The 20153-nt window shown below is 45.6% G+C and overlaps 2 protein-coding genes across 2 annotated transcripts; both read left to right on the top strand.

Annotated features, from left to right (window-relative positions):
• Positions 1–1695: 1695 nt before the first annotated feature.
• LOC126368296 (serine palmitoyltransferase 2) lies at positions 1696–11831 on the top strand. Its single transcript, XM_050012192.1, has 9 exons — positions 1696–1868; positions 3798–4010; positions 7290–7444; positions 8488–8692; positions 8965–9192; positions 9604–9835; positions 10069–10243; positions 10788–10958; positions 11653–11831. The coding sequence occupies exons 1-9, from the start codon at positions 1707–1709 to the stop codon at positions 11765–11767; spliced, it is 1656 nt and encodes a 551-aa protein (XP_049868149.1). The 5' UTR covers positions 1696–1706; the 3' UTR covers positions 11768–11831.
• A 384-nt stretch (positions 11832–12215) lies between these two features.
• LOC126368295 (SID1 transmembrane family member 1-like) lies at positions 12216–19691 on the top strand. Its single transcript, XM_050012191.1, has 18 exons — positions 12216–12408; positions 12641–12710; positions 12843–12939; positions 13199–13285; positions 13489–13643; positions 13733–13840; positions 14066–14149; positions 14863–15048; positions 15350–15506; positions 15680–15730; positions 16585–16829; positions 16970–17155; positions 17238–17420; positions 17509–17626; positions 18335–18457; positions 18848–18964; positions 19041–19167; positions 19285–19691. Exons 1-18 carry the CDS (start codon positions 12341–12343, stop codon positions 19664–19666), a joined length of 2544 nt encoding a protein of 847 aa, XP_049868148.1. The 5' UTR covers positions 12216–12340; the 3' UTR covers positions 19667–19691.
• Positions 19692–20153: the final 462 nt, after the last annotated feature.

The raw sequence follows: 20153 nt of genomic DNA, 5'->3' as shown, positions 1-20153 counted from the left end.
TTTGAAATTATATAAATTATTAGAAATTTTCGCAACGCAGCAGGCGGATTTACTAAAAATAAAAAATATGTGTATTCGACATTACAACATGTATTTAAAGCTGAAAGTAGTTGTTTAAAAACTAATAAAGACTAGGTTCTAGCTCTTCATCATAGTTGCTTTTGAAAAGAGAATATTAAATTCGAATATATAAAAATGCACATAAATGTTTTTTAAAATACTGGTAAAAATATTTATCAACAAATAGGTGCTAATTCCTGTAAACACCATCTAATTTTATTTTAAGTTATATCTGTCACTTTCTTATCCGCCGAAAAGGAAAGGGACGGGTAATCGACAAGCATAAAATTTATGGAACACACGTCAATTTTAAGCACAAATCTAAAACAACCGTCTAAAAATTCGCCCGGGTTATTCATTTATTTACTCATTCTTCCTAAAATTAAGAGCTGTCAATCATCCGTCCCTTTCCTTTTCGGCGGATAAGAAAATGACAGGTATAACTTAAAGTAAAATTAAGAGATGTCTGCAGGAATCGGGGCCATAATTTATCTTAAAAAAATAATCAAATTAGTTAGCACTTTTAATGGTAACACGCAAAACTGTCAGAAAGACGTGTGTCGGTAAAACAGATCACTCCAATTTTTTTAACTGTTCGTCGAACGATTATCTAGTATATTGCTTGATTCGTAGGCAACTGAAATCGCATCTTTGTACAATAACCGGAAATGTATGTTCTAATTAGTATGTAAAACTATATTGTCACTGTTACGTGAATCAGTATTTTACTAACATACGATTGATTGACGTAATTTTAGAAAACAGCGGATCAGCAGTACTTAGCGCTTTGTATTTTTGCTGTAGGAATCTGTATTGAATTCTGTTCAGCACAAAAAGGGTTGAGGTAGGCCATTACAGGCTCTCATTGCATTCCTCTCACTCTTTCGACTCTTTCTTTCCCTCATTCAGCTTGTCACTGTCGCCCGTCAGTGTCATGCGTATGTCAGTTTCAGGCAGACAGTTTAGTTTTAGTTTAGTTTAGGGATGCGCGGTCTAGATCGTCGATCCGATTTTGAGGATCGGATCGGATCGTAAAGCGTCGATCCGATCCGCGGATTGGATCGCATGCCGTCGATCCGATATCAAGAAAATCGATCCGGATCGGATGCAAATAAGCAAGACACAATTACTTATTTTCCGCCTTCGAGTAATCTCGGGTAAACTGACTCCACACACTAGATTTTATAGGGGGCACCATTTTTATACCAAACAGTTTTACAAAACAAAACGTCCGTACATCTGAGATACTCGGAGACAATAGCAATTAGAAAGAAATCAAACCACACTTTTTACTCGTATGTTTAAGTAAACAAAAGGGTAAGTACCCACAAAGTTAAATTATAATAAAATGTAATAAGATGCTCGTATATCTATACCTACCCGCACGCAAAAGACGCCGCCAAGTTTGGAACGTAACGTAAACAGAAGATCGAGTTCTATCCTAACAAAATCGTAAGCAATTAATGTAGGTAATCCGCTTTTTAATTCATACGATCCAAGCGATCCGATCTTTAAAGTTTTGTATCGATCCGCCTAAAAATCGTATGGTCTCGATCCGATCCAAAAATCGGCAGATCGAATGGCTTTCGATCCGATTTTCTAAAAGATCGGATCGGATCGGCGCATCCCTAGTTTAGTTGGGAAGGATGGCGGCTGTGGTCTCGAATGGAAATGTTGATTATAGTAAAAATAATTCCTGTAATAAAATACAAGAATGTAATATTAAAGAGGAAAAGTTGTTAAATGGAAAAAACAATCATCAAAGTAATGGTTACGTTAGGTCAACGCTATTGACGAACGGAGTAGCTGTAAGTAGACATTCTTTTATTTTATAACCTCTTGGAAAGTCGGTGAATGTATTTTGCCGGCATATCCCGGAGGGCCCCGCCCAGTGCACCACTAAACCTATGCCGCGCCTCGCGCCACATCCCGCGCGCGCGGCATTTAGGGTTTGTTACAAATCGAAATCACAAGATGATTACCAAGGCCACCCAATTCCGCAGTCCAGCGTCCCGCTTTATCATTTAGGCAAATTATTATTGCTGTTCAGTGTATTACTGCCGTAACATAAATTTTACTTAGATTATTGTACATGGCTCTTGTGTCTGTTTCATTGTGTACAAATAAATAAATATGGCTATAGTAACAAAGATTGTGCTTAACTTTACAAATAGGTACTAGTTTGAAACAACAGTATTATTGGTGTTGTATGCATTACATTGCATTCATTTGAATTTCGTGTCCCACTTCTGGGCAAAGGCCTCTACATTCTTGTTGTATTTATTGTTTTTAAAATATCTTCCTGTCTTATAAAACATATTTCAGCAACATCTTATTGTACACAATTGTGATGATAGAAAAGTAAGTGTTTTAACTCTTTTATTTCTATAACATTGTATTTCACATTCATTGTTTATGGTTATTTAAATTGCATGGCATTACAATCCTGAGTAGGTATATTCAAATAAAATGAATAGAATAAAATAAATTGATTGCCGAAGTAGGCAGATGCAGTAAATGCCTACACAAGTAACAGTTGTTTGCAGTTAGTTCTGCATTATTGCAATCAATAGTACTGATTGTGTGGCAGTTCTACAATTGGCTGCTTGCTACCCACCCACTGCTTCATATCACTTATTGTAATATGCTGCCTGACTTCATTACATTACCACCTCCATCACATTAAATAAAATTCTTCATGTCAGACCAGGCCCACATTTTAAAATTTACAAAAAGTTGGTAACTTCGAAAATAGAATTAAAGTAGAGGTATTCTTACTTAAAACGGTGGTCATTCTAATGAAGAAAACTATATTTTAATTTTCGTTTCATTGATATAGAAATAGTGCAGCTCTTTACTTAAAATAAGTGCAATAAGTGTCTACCAGAATAGATACCAATATTTGATTTAGGATATAAATGTTAAATCTTTATGGAGTTATAAAGACGCATTATTATAGACTCTGACCGCCCCTGCCAAGTTTAAACTAGAATAGTTAATGATTAGAATATATAGTATAAAATATGTAATTGAGAATATCAATGTTGTAAACATTTTGATTCCTACTAATTAATATAATTTCTGATAATTATTATCTAAAAGTATAATTTATATCTGTTAAATATCTCTCTCAAACATTTGTGCTGGTGGCACTAGGCTTGCAATGAAGCATGGTATACACGGTCCATTATGAGAACCAGTGGAGTGGTAATTATGCTAAAGAGTGAAGTAATGAGGGTACCCAGTACTACTACTCTACACACACATTCTAAAGAAAATAGATAAATGAATGTTCCTTCAATATATGTTTAATGTACCAATAAAGGTTTGTAAATGGTAATGATGTACCAATTTTATTTGTTCTTAAAGCTGCAAATGCGTGCTACAGAAACTATGTGCAAGACACCTTAGCAATAAATGTAAACCAATAAAGAAGTAATTTCCTCTTGAAGTTGTAATCTGTATTTTTTGTTATTATGTAGTTTTATCCTTATTTTATTATTATACATATTGGCATACACACATCTCATTAGAGAAGGCGAACATCAGATGTGAAAAGTGTAGAATGATGCAGCAACAAGAGTGTGGCTCTTAAATTAATGATGATTACACCAATCTTAAATAAAATCTAAAAATGAATATTTTATTACTGTTGGGGTTCCCGAATGTTAGTATTTAGGAGCCCTGAAGCCTGATGGTAATCAGGTTGTGATAATAATAAGTATGTAACATTCCAGAAGGAGAGCTATGAGGAGGAGATGCCGTGGGACGGGCGCGGGCCGGTGCCGCGCATGCAGTGGGCGCGCTACGACACGTGGCCGGGCTCCTTCGAGAAGTGCTCGCTGCTGACGGCGGCGCTCACGCACCTCGGCCTCTACATCCTCATGATGCTCGGCTTCCTCAACCAGCTGCTCTTCAAGCCACGCGGCGCCGTCGAGAGGAACCGCGAGGTGAACATGCAACACATGTTTGTTAGTTCGTAGTGGAATGCCGTAAAATCTATTCACAAATTGCCCACGGAACGCCAAACTAGGCCAGGGTCAAGGGAATTACAATGAATTAGATTGTTTCCATCATCGTCAACAGCCAATGATCTAGTACTGGGCGTAGGGCTCTTAGGCTTTCCGCTTTTATTCCACTTATCAGTCCTATCCTTTACATAAACTCATGTTCATTTGCCTCGATGACAGTTTTCAGCCGCATTAAAGATACCTACTACTATCTGCAGAAATAAACGAAACAAAACAGCTTCAATAATGTTCAAGGCTGTGTGTTAAAATGAACAGAGCGGTTTAATTGTAGTTATTTTGTTTCTTTTTACTCTTGTAAAATTGGTTGCTTCATACGTTTTCGTAAATATCTAGCTGGAAAAGCATAGAGCAGGAAAAGTTGTCATTTTCCGGATGAACCTTCTTATTGGTGTTCCCACGAGGAAAATACATGGATAATGGCGACGTTTGCGGTTACGTACACGCAAGGTGCAGCGGTTTGTAGGTATTGCATGAGGAAATTACAATTTGGTAATGAGCCATTTAATTAATGTAAGCATAACAGGGAAAATAATAATCGGTTTGCTAGTTTTATGACTGAATTTTCGTCTATTATTTACTAGCGTAGGTGCCTGTGTGAGAGATTACAATTAATATTTCTACTTACTGCTAGAAAATTCTCTTAAGAACAATTGACTTGCGATAGCCGCTGCCTGGTGCAAGGCCCCATAGATTCCAGTTACCCGGTATTGGGTTGGTGACGCGAGCGGCGGAGTAACGGTCCGCCGCACACACGTGTACGCGTAATGAATGACTCATAATATATGTATATGTATACCTTTAGTACCATGTCACATTAACTTTTTTGACAAATTAAACTGCAAGTTTCACTGTATATAAATACGCTAATGCTACAGAGTTCTAAAGTGGGTACATGACATGAATATGGCTGTACATATCTGGAACACACAATACGTCCCTGTGTAATGTATGGATAGGATTATGTTAGCCCGACGGCTCTTATCACTGGCCAGAGAAACAAGCTTAATCTGAATTATACAGTGCCACGATTTAGGCGTTGATATCTGAAACCAAAATCTGGAGTCTGTCAATCAATTCTCGCTCTATAGGTACATAACGAGTTAAATGCATATATGTCGAGTATTAGCATAATAGAAGTGAGCTAATATTAATAGCACAGTATTAACGCAGCCATTATACTTAGATGCAATACAATGCCTCGTAAAATACAGTTTCACCGAACGACACGCGTTTCTAATAACGCCGCCGCCGTGTTGTTACAGCCGATTACTTGGTGTGTCACTGTCGCTAAACAAAACACCGTTTGTATTCCTAAACATGATTTACCTATAATGTAGGCGTTACAGGAAAGAGGTAGAGTTAGATACGGTAAGATGGTGAACAGTGAGTAGGTATATGCTCCAGGGAAATCCCGTCTCGCCTCCGTCGTTTAAAATTAGGTTCTCCTTCTCATAGCAACTGATGTAAACACAAAACATATTAATGTGTATAACGCTGCGTACGTACGCCACATCTGTACGTCTGCGTCTGGAACACTTGAAATGACCGTTTGGTCGACTGTACAGTACACGAGTTAGTAGGTATATCGCCGATCGTAAAACTCATGATAGTATCGCTGGTGTTTGTAAAATTGCGAAATAATTTGCGCACAAACATAAAATTATATTATACTTGTCACTTAAGATAATGTCTTCGATACGTAGGTAGTAAAATACAAAATTACACTGACTAATTTTTCCCGGTTCCGATACAGGCGGTGAGGCGCCCAGTGGCGTTTATTAATGGAAAAAATAGTCGATGAGGTAGTTGTTGGATAAGTAGGTAGAGCAAGATTGCGCGGGAGTGGATCTAATTGCAACTAAACATGGTGTAGGTCAATTATCAAATTGCTGAATTGCGAGCGAGCTTGCGCAAACGATCGTACAGGCGATGCGTGGATACTTTATACCCATGTACAACACAGTTCTGAATTTACCGAATCACAGATCAGTGGATGACTGGCATATAATTCATATTACTACCGCCGCACCGGACGTGTAAAGAACAGTCAACCATCATTAAATTAGACATACTTACGTACCAACCCAACCTATCTGTCTAGTCTGTTCGTTTTTTTCTTCGTTTCTTTCCAATGATAAGTAATTCATTTGAGCTTAAATTGTTGGAAAAATGAGCGCAATTGAGTGTAGCAGTTACTACGCCTATTGGAGCCGCAGTGTATTGATTGGTTTCCCATGTTGTCATGTCGTCACGTGTCGCATTCACATACATAAGTAGGTACCTACGCGTACAGTTGTCATTGAAAAGATTTTCTTTACAGCTATTTAGTAGAAGATAATTTATCGAGTTATTTCTACTTGCTCCCAATACTATATTAATAGAATCACATGCTCAGTCTTCTCGGTAATGTTATTGCAAGTATTATATCCTCAGTACTGTTCCCGCAAATCATGTACTATTGAGAGCTGTTATCAAGAGGCTGGTTACGTATTGCTGTGGTATGTGATAACAGCAGGTGAGTCAGCGGGTGGCGTGTCGTGACGTCATCAAATGTACGCGATTTCCAACTTCTGTACTGTCTGCGCTCTATCGTGGAGCGCATGACTGCAGGACAGAAAGATAGAGTACAGCCTAGTGCGAAAGAGGGTTACCTACCAAGAAAATGTACTATTCTGACAGCTGTCCAGGCACTATGCTATCACGCAAAATTCATAACAACATAGTGATAGGAATGCTAAAATAGGATGCATAGATAACAAAATGTGGTATGTGCCAATTGTACCTAATCTGACGGAAAATCCTCAGATAATCGCGCGTCTCGCTCGTACACATTATTATGCATTTAAACGTTTGCAATCGTTATAGTGCCGTAAAACGATGCCTGGTTTGGTCCGCTATATGATTTTATACTCAACCACCATTGCATTTTTGAATGTTCAAGTTCTAAATGAATAAAATATTCTTCTAACAACCTTAGTTTTTATTTATTAAAAGGAAAATGAAGTATAAACTGGTATTAAAAAACCATTAGTTTTATTGAAGGTTTCAAGCGTTCTCCATAAAAGGTACCTTGGTAAACTGTTGTAAGTACGTTTGTACATTTCCTATCCGCTATCATGTTTATCCGGATTGTCAAATGTGTGGTGTTCCCGTCGGGTTACCAGCCCAGTTGTGAGTGAGTGCCAACTTGTGTTGCAGGGGTACGCGCCGCTGTACAACCCGTTCGAGCAGTTCTTCTCGCGCTACGTGTACCGGCGCGTGCGGCACATCTTCAACCGGCCCATCTGCTCCGCGCCCGGCGCCACCCTCGTGCTCAAGGAGCGCCATACCGACGACTACAACTGGACATTCAGGTATAATATTGTTATATATTATCCAGAATCTTTTAAAGAAAGGCTACGTCAAGAGTAATCTAAAATGGCGAGCATGCATGAAGTCTTTAATGGGAGTGGAGGAAGCGAAGGCGGTGTGTTAGGATCGTTTTAGTGGAATTCCGGGCTATCCGCCTACCCGAACGGGAAAAGGCGAGATCCTATGTGTATGTGTGTGTATTATTTCTGTTACCTTCAATGTTCGCATATCTTGAATGTAGGCGTAAGAACAAAGCCAAATAATCAAAGCAATTCAAATATGTATACGTAGTCAGACTAGGAGTAGCAAATGGCTTTTAACGCAAATCAAGAAAAAGTCTTATTGAAATCTGCAACTGTGTATTTGACTGATAGTCTACGACTGACAGTAGAGTTTGGTTTTTATACGAAAATTCTTCACGGAATATCCTCCTTTTATTAATTTTATCCACTATTTTATCAAAGAATTATAACAATTTCACATTTATTGCCGTGGATTTATTTTATGATTTTATTTTCGTAAAAACAGATTCTCAAAAATAGGCGCGCAGAAGTTACGGATAATGCGAAAAGAACGGTAGAAATAGTAGTTTTATTTTGAATTTTGTTTGTTTATGTTGATGAATTGAAGCGAAGGATTTATCCCCCCGGGCGCGGAGCAGGCGGGCACGGCGCACGCGCGCGACTCCTGCGAGATGTGCCACATTCGCATCAGGTGCATACCACACACTGACAACCCGCTAGTGGTGTGTAGTAATGTAGTCTAGGCGGACAAGAGTACGCACGCGGAACAATGCTCTTGTTCTGCCTCATTATGTTGAACTCGTAGTTGTAAACTTGTGTTATCAATGGTATTATTATGTAATTATAGTTGAATAGTACCTAGTTGCCAATCTGTACGAAAACTAGTGTCGTAACTGCGCAAGTATCTGTTGTTAATTATGGTTAGGAATGTATGGTTGTGCGTAAAGTGAGTGGCCGTGTGTCGCTCGCACTTGCGCTTGGGCGGCACACGGGTGGTGGTGTAAGTGCGTGGTGTGGTGCAGCTGGTCGGGCTCGCGGCGCACGTGCATCAACCTGGGCTCGTACAACTACCTGGGGTTCGCGGAGGGCGAGGGGCCGGCGGCGGCGGCGGCGGCGGCCGCGGCGCGGACGCTGGGGCTGGCGCTGGGCAGCGCGCGGGCCGAGCTGGGCTCCACGCCGCTGCACCGCGACCTGGAGGACGCCACCGCAGAATTCCTGGGCGTCGAGGTGAGCCGCTTCTCCACTTACTTTCTTCCTTTAATGTTTCCTTTAGCCGCTTATCTTGCCGGCCAAGTCGTCATCGCCGACGGTGGTGCACTATTATGCGGGTTAAGAGCTAATCGCCTGTCATCGTACGGTCCACCATGTCCGTCCTAGAACTTCGTATCAAAGGTATATTTTCCAGTTAAGTTTATACTGGAAATTTTGCCCCATAAGCCCATAACCCACATGACGCGATGCGTCTGAATAGTGCGTTATTAAATGTGTGTATTGTGCAGGCGGCGATAGTGTTCGGCATGGGGTTCGCGACCAACTCGCTGGTGATCCCGGCGCTGGTGGGCCCGGGCGCGCTGGTGCTGTCGGACGAGAACAACCACGCGTCGCTGATCCTGGGGCTGCGGCTGGCGCGCGTCAGCGTAAGGGTGTTCCGGCACAACGACCTCGCGCACCTCGAGCGGCTGGCCAGGGAGGCCATACAGGAGGGCAAGTGGACCAAGATCGTCATCGTAAGTCTGCCCTCGTATTGTGACGTTTCGGCTTATCCCGTTTCCATAATTATACCTTACACGTGGCAGTAATTATAGTTATCCAAAGGATTATTGTTTTTTTTTTTAATTAGAAATGGTTTTGCATTTTCCTGATTATAAGCGAATGTGGCGGCAGGTCATTTGAATTCCGTTGCAGTGTTTATAGGGAAAGAGGGATACGGTGCGTTTCGTGTGAATTAATGGAATATCCATAACGATGGGGTGAAGTGCCTGCCGATGCCTGCTTGATCGCATATGCATAATACAAATCGGAGTTTTTAATTTGTTCATAGTTAAAATGTTTCTTGTTGTTTATTTTTGTTATAAGATCGTGAAAGTCGTCGCACGGAACCATTGGGCTCGCTAATGGTCATAATGTGTGGTGTGCAGATGGTGGAAGGCGTGTACAGCATGGAGGGGTCGATCGTGCCGCTGCGGGGCGTGGTGGCGCTGAAGCGGCGGCTGGGGTTGCAGCTGTACCTGGACGAGGCGCACTCGGTGGGCGCCCTGGGCCCCCGCGGCCGCGGCGTGTGCGACCACCACGGCGTGGACCCCGCCGACGTGGACGTGCTCATGGGCACCTTCACCAAGAGCTTCGGCGCCGCCGGCGGATACATCGCCGGTCAGTCGCAGGGTCGTCGGCGCGGCCGATCGCCGCAAGCCAACTATTTATTAACAGTTTTTAGACCTCGAATCTCCCGCCGTCACTATTCTTGTTAATTATGAAAAACGTAGCTCCAACTCCACTCAGTCACGTTCCGAGTACGTCGAAGACGTAGTATTTGAATACATCGATCATTATCGAAACAGATTTAGAAGTGGCGCATGAAAGTAAAGTGAGGTGTGTGTGCGCAGGGTCCCGGCGGCTGGTGCGCTGGGTGCGGCAGCACGGGCACGCGCACACGTACGCGCACGCCATGGCGCCCGCCGTGGCGGCGCAGGTGCTGGCCGCCATGCGCGCGCTGGCCGCGCCCGCCGGCGCCGCGCGCCTGCGCCGCCTCAGGGACAACACGCGCTACTTCCGCGCGCGGTGAGTGCCTTCTGCTGCGGCTTTGACATCCTGGCCCCGTGGCGGTCGAGCCGCTTGCGATCATTTTAACGACCTGAAGTCTGATTTATAAATGAGGCTAAAAGAGGCGCAGCATGTTTACCTTGTGCGACACGGTTCACTAGTATATTTTGGTCTATCGAATCGAAAGCCGAGAAGAAAACCTGCTACTTTTCTCTTGCTGTTATAAAATAAATTACGATCTAGAAGGGTTTCTGTCTACGCAATCGCCTATGATCGTTTTACGTATGGACGTTATCGTTTCTTGCCTTGCGACGCGTCTTGTCACTTTAAATTCAAAAATTCAAATTCAAAATTATTTATTATTTACTTTTTATTTTTTTACAACCCATATTGCACTTTATCTGAACAGCCATCTTAATTCGAGGGAACCGACTTATACTATCTACCTAACTTAATGTATACGTACTTCCGACACGGTTTGGCTTTTTTAGAAAAACTGCTTCGCTATCTGTTTATAGGGTGTCAATGATTGGAATTTATAATGATCGATTGCCGTTGGTAGACTGCAAGAGATGGGCGTGGTGGTGTTCGGGTCGGAGGAGTCGCCGGTGGTGCCGCTGCTGGTGTACACGTTCAGCAAGATGGCGGCCACGGTGGAGCGGCTCACGGCGTGCGGCGTGGCCACGGTGGGCGTGGGCTTCCCCGCCACGCCTCTCAACAAGGCACGCATACGGTACGTGCCGCTATGGAGCCGCCCAACACCCCTGACATGGCTCACATAACGATCACAACAAAACGTTTTTGAACTATAAATTATAATTTTACCTCTGTCGATCCCTATTGGGATAAAGTCGTCGGTATATGTTGTTTTGTAACTATTGAGACAAAACTCGATTGGTGTATAGAGACAAATAGTCACCGCTGGAAAGAGAATGCTTCCTGGCGGTGACATTTTGACTATGTAATCTTGTAAGGCTATAATATAAGATTTGTGAAAAAGAAATTGGTTCAGATATGATGGTTTTGTGAGGCTGTAGGGTCTCGCCCTGATGCGGAGCAGCTTTCGAATATCGAGCAGTATTCCAAAAGTTGTGAGATGGAAATAAAATATTTAATGAGCTCCGACACAGTTTTATCACACACGCCGTACAAGCTTCCCGCCAGACCTCTTTCTTTTAGTATACATTCGTTCATAGAATTTTAAAATCCTATAGCTGTATATATTATTGGATTTATCGTTCAAAAACGAAAATTTTAAGTAAATATTTTTAACATCAAACTGAACTTCATGTCAAGTCACCGCTGGAAAGTGTGACACGATTTATCGTACTATTAATGGTCACCGTCCGTTGTTCGGTCATCGTACTTTATTCTTAAGATTGTCTTGTCGGAAATGTGAATGTGGCAGTATATTATTCCGCCCTCAGGTTCTGCCTGTCGGCGGCGCACAGCCGCGAGCAGCTGGACGCCAGCCTGGCGGCCGTGGAGCGCGTGGCGGACGAGCTGGGGCTGCGCTACGCGCGGCGCCGCGGCCCGCGCTAGCCCGCCACACGCATAGCCTTATTTATCTTACGTTAAGTTGTGACTCAATAAATTATTTTCACAATATATGACTTTTATTTACGAAGTGACGCTCTGGCATGACGAGTCATACCCTTGAAGCCAAACTGGAGTTAGTGTGCCACAATCATAGATACTTATATGATTTTATTCTAGATTTGTTTCGCACGGAATTGACCACTAGACATAACAAACAAATCAGATACTTCTTTAGTAAGTAAATACTTTAGTGCATAGGAGAGTAAACTCATATTATTCAAGGAATTCACTATCGGTATCTCGTTTTTAAAATAATTGGTCATCACCAGAATGTAAAATTGTTAGTTCTTCTATTATCTCACCTGAAACTGTCAATAGTATATCGGTCACTGAGTCACTCGTTGTCGGGACGCGTCCAGGCTGCGTTATCAGTAGATATGACTCGGAACTGATAGCGGGCAGTTCCCCCTCGTGTGCCGGCGCGAGTGATTGTGGGTCTTGCAAGTGATCTAGAGGCAGGTGTGGTCGATACGGCGTGGTTCCAGTACCACAGCACGCTACCAGCAGTACCGAGCGATGCGGCGAGCGGCCGCGCTGCTGGCCGTGGCGGCCGCCGCCGCCGCCATCGACGTGCAGCGGCTGCCGTCAGTATCTACTGATCTACGTGGGCCCGGCGACGATACAACCTCTGCACTCTTAATAACAGATGCACGCATCAACTCCTCCCCTTACCTCGGCTACTTAACAAAAGGAATGTTATGCAAAAAATCAAACGCTGGGCGTCTAGGATGTATCGTCGACGTAGACGCCACTATCTTCTAACCGCACCCTTTTTATATGATCCGTGTACTACTTACAGCTTGGTTTCGTGTACAGGGCATTCTTCGAGCAAGACATCCAGCTGACGATAGACAACACGGTCGAATACATTCTAGAGTTCACGCCGGTGAGTTCCACGTGATGTTGTTTTGATATCATCATCGCAGGCCTTTGCATATTTGTGAAATGATTTAAGCAGCGCACTTGTGACAGCTTTCTAATGGCCTTTAAAACAGCGTTGTGCGTGTGTGTTGGCCAGACGGCGGAACAAGCAGCGTGGCCGTCGCGCGTGCGCCTGGAGGCGTCGGCCGCCGACCCCGCGCAGCCCGTGCTGGTCACTGCCAGGCAACGCATTGGTCTGTACACCACCCACGTACCATGATTCCTCTAGAGCTACACCAATGTACCTAACCACTGTTGTAACCTAATTATAAACACATCACAGCACTGTTCATTATTCTACCACCTTTTTGTATTCTTATGTGTTTTCGCAAATAAATTGATTGGATTTATAATAATCTTCCAAAATACTATTTTATAAGACGATTATAGTGAAAACTGCAAAAAATATCTAACTATCGATAATCCAATGATGATAAACATTAACATGCGCAGGCGCAGTGACGTGGCAGCTGCCATACCGGTCGCGTGACGGCGCGTTGCTGCAGCAGTTGCAGCGCACGCTCTGCTTCAACTTCACCGGTGATTTATTTCATTTCCATTACAATAATTGTACCTTTGCTTCAAACTGTATTAACTATGTGGCAGAACGATATATGGGCGCTACGGGCTATAACTTTACGGGCATACGATTAATTACGGGTTGGTTGGTAGCGAGGGAATATATACTCGTCACGCTAATGTGTGTTAGTGGCGGTCATAGAAATAAGGATGTATGCCAACAGAGGGCGCGCCGGTGGCCGTGGACAACGGGGGGGCGGCGTTCTCACTGCACGTGTCGTCGGCGGGGGGTGGCGCCGTGCACGTGGCGGCACGTGCCGACCCCGCGCGCGACGTGCTGCTGGACCTGGACCGCCCCGCCACCGTCACCGTCACGCAGGTACATGACGGCACGTGCCGACCCCGCGCGAGACGTGTGTGCAGCAGCACTATCTTCTAATGATAATATGAGCGTTGTAATATTTTCAGACAGCTACGGGCGTTTACTACTACGGGTGGGGCGAAGAGTCGCGCGTGCGGCTAGTGATGGAATCGGAAGACGACGTGTGCGCCACGCTCGCCGTGCACAATTATACGGTGAGTGTCGGCTCCAATGCCGGGCGCAAGCGAACAAAAGTGACTCAGAGAAATTTGCACACCTAAATACCCAGGGTTTTGGAGCTCGTTTGTTTGATTTAGTTTGACGTATTTTCAAAAATACAAAACCTTTAAAATTAAAATTATTTTTTGTTAGCAAGGGACGTTCCTTTCCCAAGTTCATACCGTAAAAATGTAATTGTATGATTTGCAACTTGTTTGCAGTGTCCGGTGGCAGAGACAGCAGAGACAATATCGATCGGCGGACTGCGCATGACCGTGCAGCGCTCCGGCGGGATTAACGTCGCGGTAACTATATGTCTACTATATGTATTTATATAACCTGTCCCATAACGTCCTGTCTCGTAACCCGTCTGTGTTTTAACGGCTCCGTGGTCCAGTGGTTGAGCGTTAGGCTCACGATCCGGAGGTCTCGGGTTCGAATCCCGGTAAGGAAATATCACAAAATTACTTTGTGATCCCTAGTTTGGTTAGGACATTACACGCTGATCACCCGATTGTTCGAAAGAAAAATGATCCGTGCTTCGGAAGGCACGTTAAGCCGTTGGTACCGGTTACTACTTACTGATGTAAATAAGTAGTCGTTACATGAGTCACGTCAGGGACCTTTGGCGGCTCAATAGTAACCCTGACACCAGGGTTGATGAGGTTGGTAATCCACCTCACAACCCACACGAGAGAACAGAACCTGTCTCATGCTAGGTAGTGATGGTATCACGGACGGAATAGAGAATTTTGTAGGGATGGTCTCCCTACGACAATTTCTTGCATAATAACGCAAAGGCGGAAAAGAACCGTTTCTGTCAATACAATCCGTACAATCGCAGAGTTGCAGGATCTCGGGAAGACAGTAAAATGCCCTAGAAAGTAACAGAAATGTTCAATGTGTTCAGCTCCACTTTGTACTGATGAAGCTTGTGAATTTTTTGATAAAACGATCCCTATACCATGTACCTACTGTCACTCGTCTTGTGCCTAACGTCAGTTCTGTAACATTCCAGCGGAGTCAGTTCCCGGAGGGGTTCTATGTGATGGTGCTGGTGCAAGACACGGACGGGGAGTGCTCGGGCGAGGGTGACCCGGGCGGCGACTCTGATTGGCTGTGGGAGGCGGCGCTGGGGGCCGAGGACTCGGCCAGGACAGAGGCGCCGCCCACACGAGCCAAGACTGTCACGCTCACAGTGCGAGTACGTGGGTATTACAACGACACACGCTCGTCTTTATCGATATTTCAACGCTGAAGAGGCGAGGCCAAAGAGGAGCGGAGACGTGCGGAAGTGACCAACCAAAACAAAGCGAGAAACATGACACTCTGTCGGTCTCTCCCTTGCAGTGATTAGCCGATTCCTGCACATCGTTTGTCTCCTTTCTACTGTGCTGCTAGGGACACCCACTCTCATATTCGTCCCTTAACACAGGCGATGTCCTGATTCCAAAATGCCGTTATGAGTGAAAAATTAACTTTATTTCTGCGTCCGTATCCAACAGCCGGCGCTGACGCGCACACAGTACGCGGTGGCGAGCGTGGTCACGCTGGTCATATTCCTGGTGTTCTACGCGGGCTTCCTGGCTCTCATATTTGCGCAGCGGTACAAGCCCATCAAGCGGCTTATCGCGCCCAAGGCCGTGCTCGCCGACGCCAAGAGTAAGCTTTAATATAATTAGTTTGATGAAACCAGATACTATTTGACACATTGACTTAGGATTTTCGCGCTTGTAAATCTATGATTTCACTATTTTTGACCATTTCAATAGCTTTTCGTAACATTTTTCAAGTAAGACTAACTCTTATATAACATTATTCTATAACATTTTCAGGTGGAGAGGATGAAGTGGACGCTGGTGTTAGAAGAAGACGCAGAGGTTCTGGTACGTTCTCAACTTATAGATCTATCATGAGTTAGTTACTTACGTGTAAGTACTTTTGTTTCTTTGTAATGTTAAGATTAATAATATTTACTTGTTAAGTTTATCAAGAGTATACTTACTTTCTACTTTTCAACTCTAATAAATATTTTCGTGCTGAAGCCTAAATTAAAAATAAATCATCCACCAGCTGTGATTACTTTTTTCAGTCAAATTGGTTTTCGTGACACTTTTCTCCAGCTTAAAAAGAGATTACGACAGTGTCGACAGTGTAACAGTCATACTCAGAAGGTGCCTATTCAAACTTGCACGAGGAACTTAAGTTATATGACGAAGGGAACAGCGATGGCGGAAGCGCATTCCACTCCTTGGCTGGACACATTATGAAAGATGAACCGAAACGCTTGGTGCGAATTTTAGGTATATCAAACAAGTGAGGGTGGTAACCCGCGGTGCTTTTTCCGCTGTAGGTTGCTAGTAGGTCGTTAGATTTCACTTTACAAATGATGGAAGTAATGATGGCCTATAGGTAGTTAGCCGAGTCCGCACGGCTGCCCTTCTCTGAGGCGCATAGTAAGTATCATGTCCACTAGCTTTATTCACATATAGACAGAGCGCTCAGGGTACCTCTCTCAGATGTATTGTGACTTCCGGCATTAAAGAGTCACATCGAGGTAGGTGGCGCGCTATAGGGTCTTCATTTAAACGCAAAAAGAGAGGCAAATAAATTTTCCTTTCGCAATCATAGTGAGTTAATGTTCCGTCAGATTTCTGCATTGGAGGCCTTTGATTGGAGGCAAACTAGGAGTAGGACGCCAGGTTAGTCCTGCGATAAGGTCAATAGTGGATGTTTGCAGACGCGACGTTTGACAGTGTGGACGACGACAGCGAGTCGGACGAGGAGCCCGAGCCCAGCCAGCCCGCCGGCCAGGTGGCTGGACAGCGGCAGAGCGCGGCGGCGGTGAACGGCGCCTACTCGGAGGACGGGACGCCCGGCGTCGCCGTCATCAGCCCAGCGGCGCCCTACGACGCAGGCGTCGTGGCGCCGACGTCCGTCACTGTCGTAGATTCTTCGCCAACGACGGATGCGAATCAAGATCAGGTGAAACAAACATAGTTTTATACTCAGTATTATCTTCCTATTTTCAATTAAATTTTCGTGATCGACATATTATTTACAAAAGTTTTTTACCCGACTGCAGTGCGGATGGGTCATTCAGTCTCGATTGAAAATGTTTGCAGTGCCGACCGGAGGCGGCTGCGGCTGTGGCCCCGTTCGGGCTGCCCCCGCGGCTGCGCGTGGCGGCGCTGGCCCGGCGCGGGCCGCGCACGCGGCGGGCCCGCTCCGACCGCTACCTGCACACGCTGTACACCGTCGCCGTCTTCTACGCGCTGCCCGTGCTGCAGTTCGTGGCCGCCTTCCAGCTCGTGAGCATAGCCTCCTGCGCTACCCATATGCTTCCATGAAAATTGCCCTCTATTCCCTTTTTAATACGCCTGTGATGTGCAGGTGTTGAACGTGTGGGGCTCGCTGGACTTGTGCTACTACAACTTCCTGTGCGCGCACCCGCTGGGGCAGGTGTCGGACTTCAACCACGTGCTGTCCAACCTGGGCTACCTGCTGCTGGGCGCGCTGTTCATGCTGCAGGTGCGGCGCCGCCGGGCGCGCCGGCGCCGCAAGCCCCGCCACGAGGTACGCTGCGTGGCCGGCGCCTGCCGCGAGCGCCCGGCCGCGGCTGGCGTGGCCGGCGCCTGCCGCTAACTGCTTGTTGTGGTCGCAGGAGTACGGCATCCCGGCACACTACGGGCTGCTGAGCGCGCTGGGCGCCGGCATGATGATGGTGGCCCTACTGTCCGCCAGTTACCACGTGTGCCCCAACAGACTCAACTTCCAGTTTGGTCAGTATTGTCATCGGTTCGGAACCATAGCTTTTCGCAGAAAATTATTTGGCTTTTAACTTAGCAGACAATACGGTACTTTCCAACTAGTCAAATCAGTTACTTTTTACTAGACCTCAAACCACGAAATTACTATGGAATTTGTATGAAAAAGTGACCTGTAACGTCATAGAAAAACATGACGTCACGTCGCACTTATTTTTTCTTTTTTTACTTTACAAAGAAACCTTTTTTTGTCACCCTTAATAAATCTGTCTTTATTTAGTTGGTAATCAGAATTTCATAATTTATCTTTGACCCAGGAAGCCACCCAACTATTGGCATAGTTTCATTTCCCACCTGCCAAAATCGTAAATTTTACTTTCATAAATTATCCACTTAGCAATTGCCAAAGTATACCCCGCAACTATTTTAGTGGGCATAATTAGTCTGTTAAAGGTGGCGGAAACCACGGTTAACATGCTGGTAGAATTGGAGTCTGTCACCCGCCGGCCGATGCCGCGGCACACTCGCTCGACTCGTGCGCCATTCTTCGCACTGGCCATTCTTGTTGATCATTATTCGCGTGTAACGTGAAACATTATTGGTCAACATCCTCCTGCCCTTAAGTGGTTGGCAACCAAAATATTTTGGGTAACGCTGTTTGGGGAGTGAAATGATGTGTGCCCCAGTCAAGTCGGTGCCGTTAAGATGTGTGCCGTGTTGCAGACACGGCGTTCATGTACGTGTTGGCGGTGCTGAGCATGGTGAAGATCTACCAGGCGCGGCACCCCGACATCAACGCGCGCGCACACTCCACCTTCGGCGTGCTGGCCGTCCTCATCGCGCTCGGTACGCCCCCGCCCCTGGCCGCTGGCAGCAGCCCCCCACGTCAACGACGCATGCGTGTTTTGTATGAGAACCGCTGTCGCCGGATTAACCCCACTCTCTTTTACTCCTGCAAACGTATACTCTGGACTCTGGACACACTCACACTCATATGCAATGCTGCATCGACTTGCCTTTGCCGAGGTTCTTCATGCAATAAGGCAGCAGCTTGAGCGAGCTCTGCCGGAGTTGTGTCCACTGTTCCCTATGGTTATCACTTGGTATAATAATTAGTGTAGTTGTGAGATATTAATATTTTTGTAGGCCGAGTTATTTTCCCAACAAACAGTGTTGTACCTAATATTTATTGTTCTGTTATTCATCGTACTCCACTACTTGATGGTGGTGGTGCAGTGGTGTGGGGCGTGCTGGGCGGCGGCGCGCTGTTCTGGGGCGTGTTCACGGTGCTGCACGTGTTCACCTTCCTGCTGCTGTCGCTGCACATCTACTACGTGGGCCAGTTCCGGCTGGGTACGTATGGCGGCAGCACCGCGCCGCGGCGGCGTCACGGCCGCGGGGCGAGGAGCTGACGAGCGTCGTGTTGCAGACGGGTCGGGGCTGGCGGAGGCGGCCCGCGGGCTGCGCTCGCTGCCGGCCACGCGGCCGCTGTACGTGCCGCGGCTGGTCATGCTGCTCATTGCCAACGCCATCAACTGGGCCTTCGCGCTCTACGGGTAATCAGTCTACGACCACTTTTCTTGTTTCTTTATTGTTGAAAACATGTCATCTGATATTGTCACATTCGATCGTAGTAGACGTGTTGTTCAGTAACGGCGGTGGCGTGTGCGCAGATTGTTCTCGATGCCGGCGGACTTCGCGGGGCACCTGTTGCAGGTGCTCCTGTGCAACACGCTGCTGTACATGGTGTTCTACCTGACCATGAAGCTGCTGCACGGCGAGCGGCCGCGCTGGTACGCGTGGGCCTTCCTGGCGGCGGCGGCGCTGGCCTGGGCGCCGGCGCTGTACTTCTTCGTGTCGGGCAGCTCGGACTGGGCCACCACGCCGGCGCTGTCCCGCCACCGCAACCACGAGTGCCGCGTGCTGCACTTCTACGACTCGCACGACCTGTGGCACTTCCTCTCCGCCGTCGCGCTCTATCTGTCCTTCAACACCATGCTCACATGGGACGACGGGCTCGCCGCCGTCAAGAGAACCGAGATTGCCGTCTTCTAAAACATTCTCTTAGAATTAAACAATATCTTAATACTGAATATCTATCGTTTCATTATAATTTCACCTGAGGTATGCTCACGGCAGGACGGTGTAGAGACGTGAACAAACACGAAATAAGCCATCAACGGCAACGAATAACAATGGTATATTATAGACTCACCAAGCAGCGTTTTTCTAGGTCCAGTGGTGGAGTCCGGTGGGCTCACGATTCTCCGTGTTTCAGAAATCACGGCAAGCCGATAATCCCGGTTACTACTTACTGGTTTATGTACCTATTGTGAAAGAGGATTTTTGTAATTATTAAAAATATTTTTCAGGGGATTAATATTCCCCTAAAATAATATTATATATGCGACGGAAAATTACACTTGATAACAACTTAGAATCATCCCTCAAAGTTTTCGTTACGATGTTACTAACACCCTGTATTATTTATTAACTTTACTAGTCAATGGGGATCGTAGCTGAAATGGAGAAATATCTAATA

The sequence above is a fragment of the Pectinophora gossypiella genome, chromosome 7 (genome assembly GCF_024362695.1).
Source record: "Pectinophora gossypiella chromosome 7, ilPecGoss1.1, whole genome shotgun sequence".
In the NCBI taxonomy this organism is placed as follows: domain Eukaryota; kingdom Metazoa; phylum Arthropoda; class Insecta; order Lepidoptera; family Gelechiidae; genus Pectinophora; species Pectinophora gossypiella.
The sequence above is the reverse complement of the archived record's forward strand: the minus strand, read 5'-3'. Positions and strand labels throughout refer to the sequence as shown.

Bases quoted from the DNA above. Each gene is read 5' to 3' on its own strand.
- LOC126368296 (XM_050012192.1), top strand. From the start codon at position 1,707: ATGGCGGCTGTGGTCTCGAATGGAAATGTTGATTATAGTAAAAATAAT. The intron at 1,869-3,797 runs GTAAGTAGACAT...GTAACATTCCAG, and splicing joins TATTGACGAACGGAGTAGCT to AAGGAGAGCTATGAGGAGGA. The intron at 7,445-8,487 runs GTATAATATTGT...GGTGTGGTGCAG, and splicing joins GACTACAACTGGACATTCAG to CTGGTCGGGCTCGCGGCGCA.
- LOC126368295 (XM_050012191.1), top strand. From the start codon at position 12,341: ATGCGGCGAGCGGCCGCGCTGCTGGCCGTGGCGGCCGCCGCCGCCGCC. The intron at 17,156-17,237 runs GTGAGCATAGCC...TGTGATGTGCAG, and splicing joins TCGTGGCCGCCTTCCAGCTC to GTGTTGAACGTGTGGGGCTC. The intron at 18,965-19,040 runs GTACGTATGGCG...GTCGTGTTGCAG, and splicing joins CGTGGGCCAGTTCCGGCTGG to ACGGGTCGGGGCTGGCGGAG.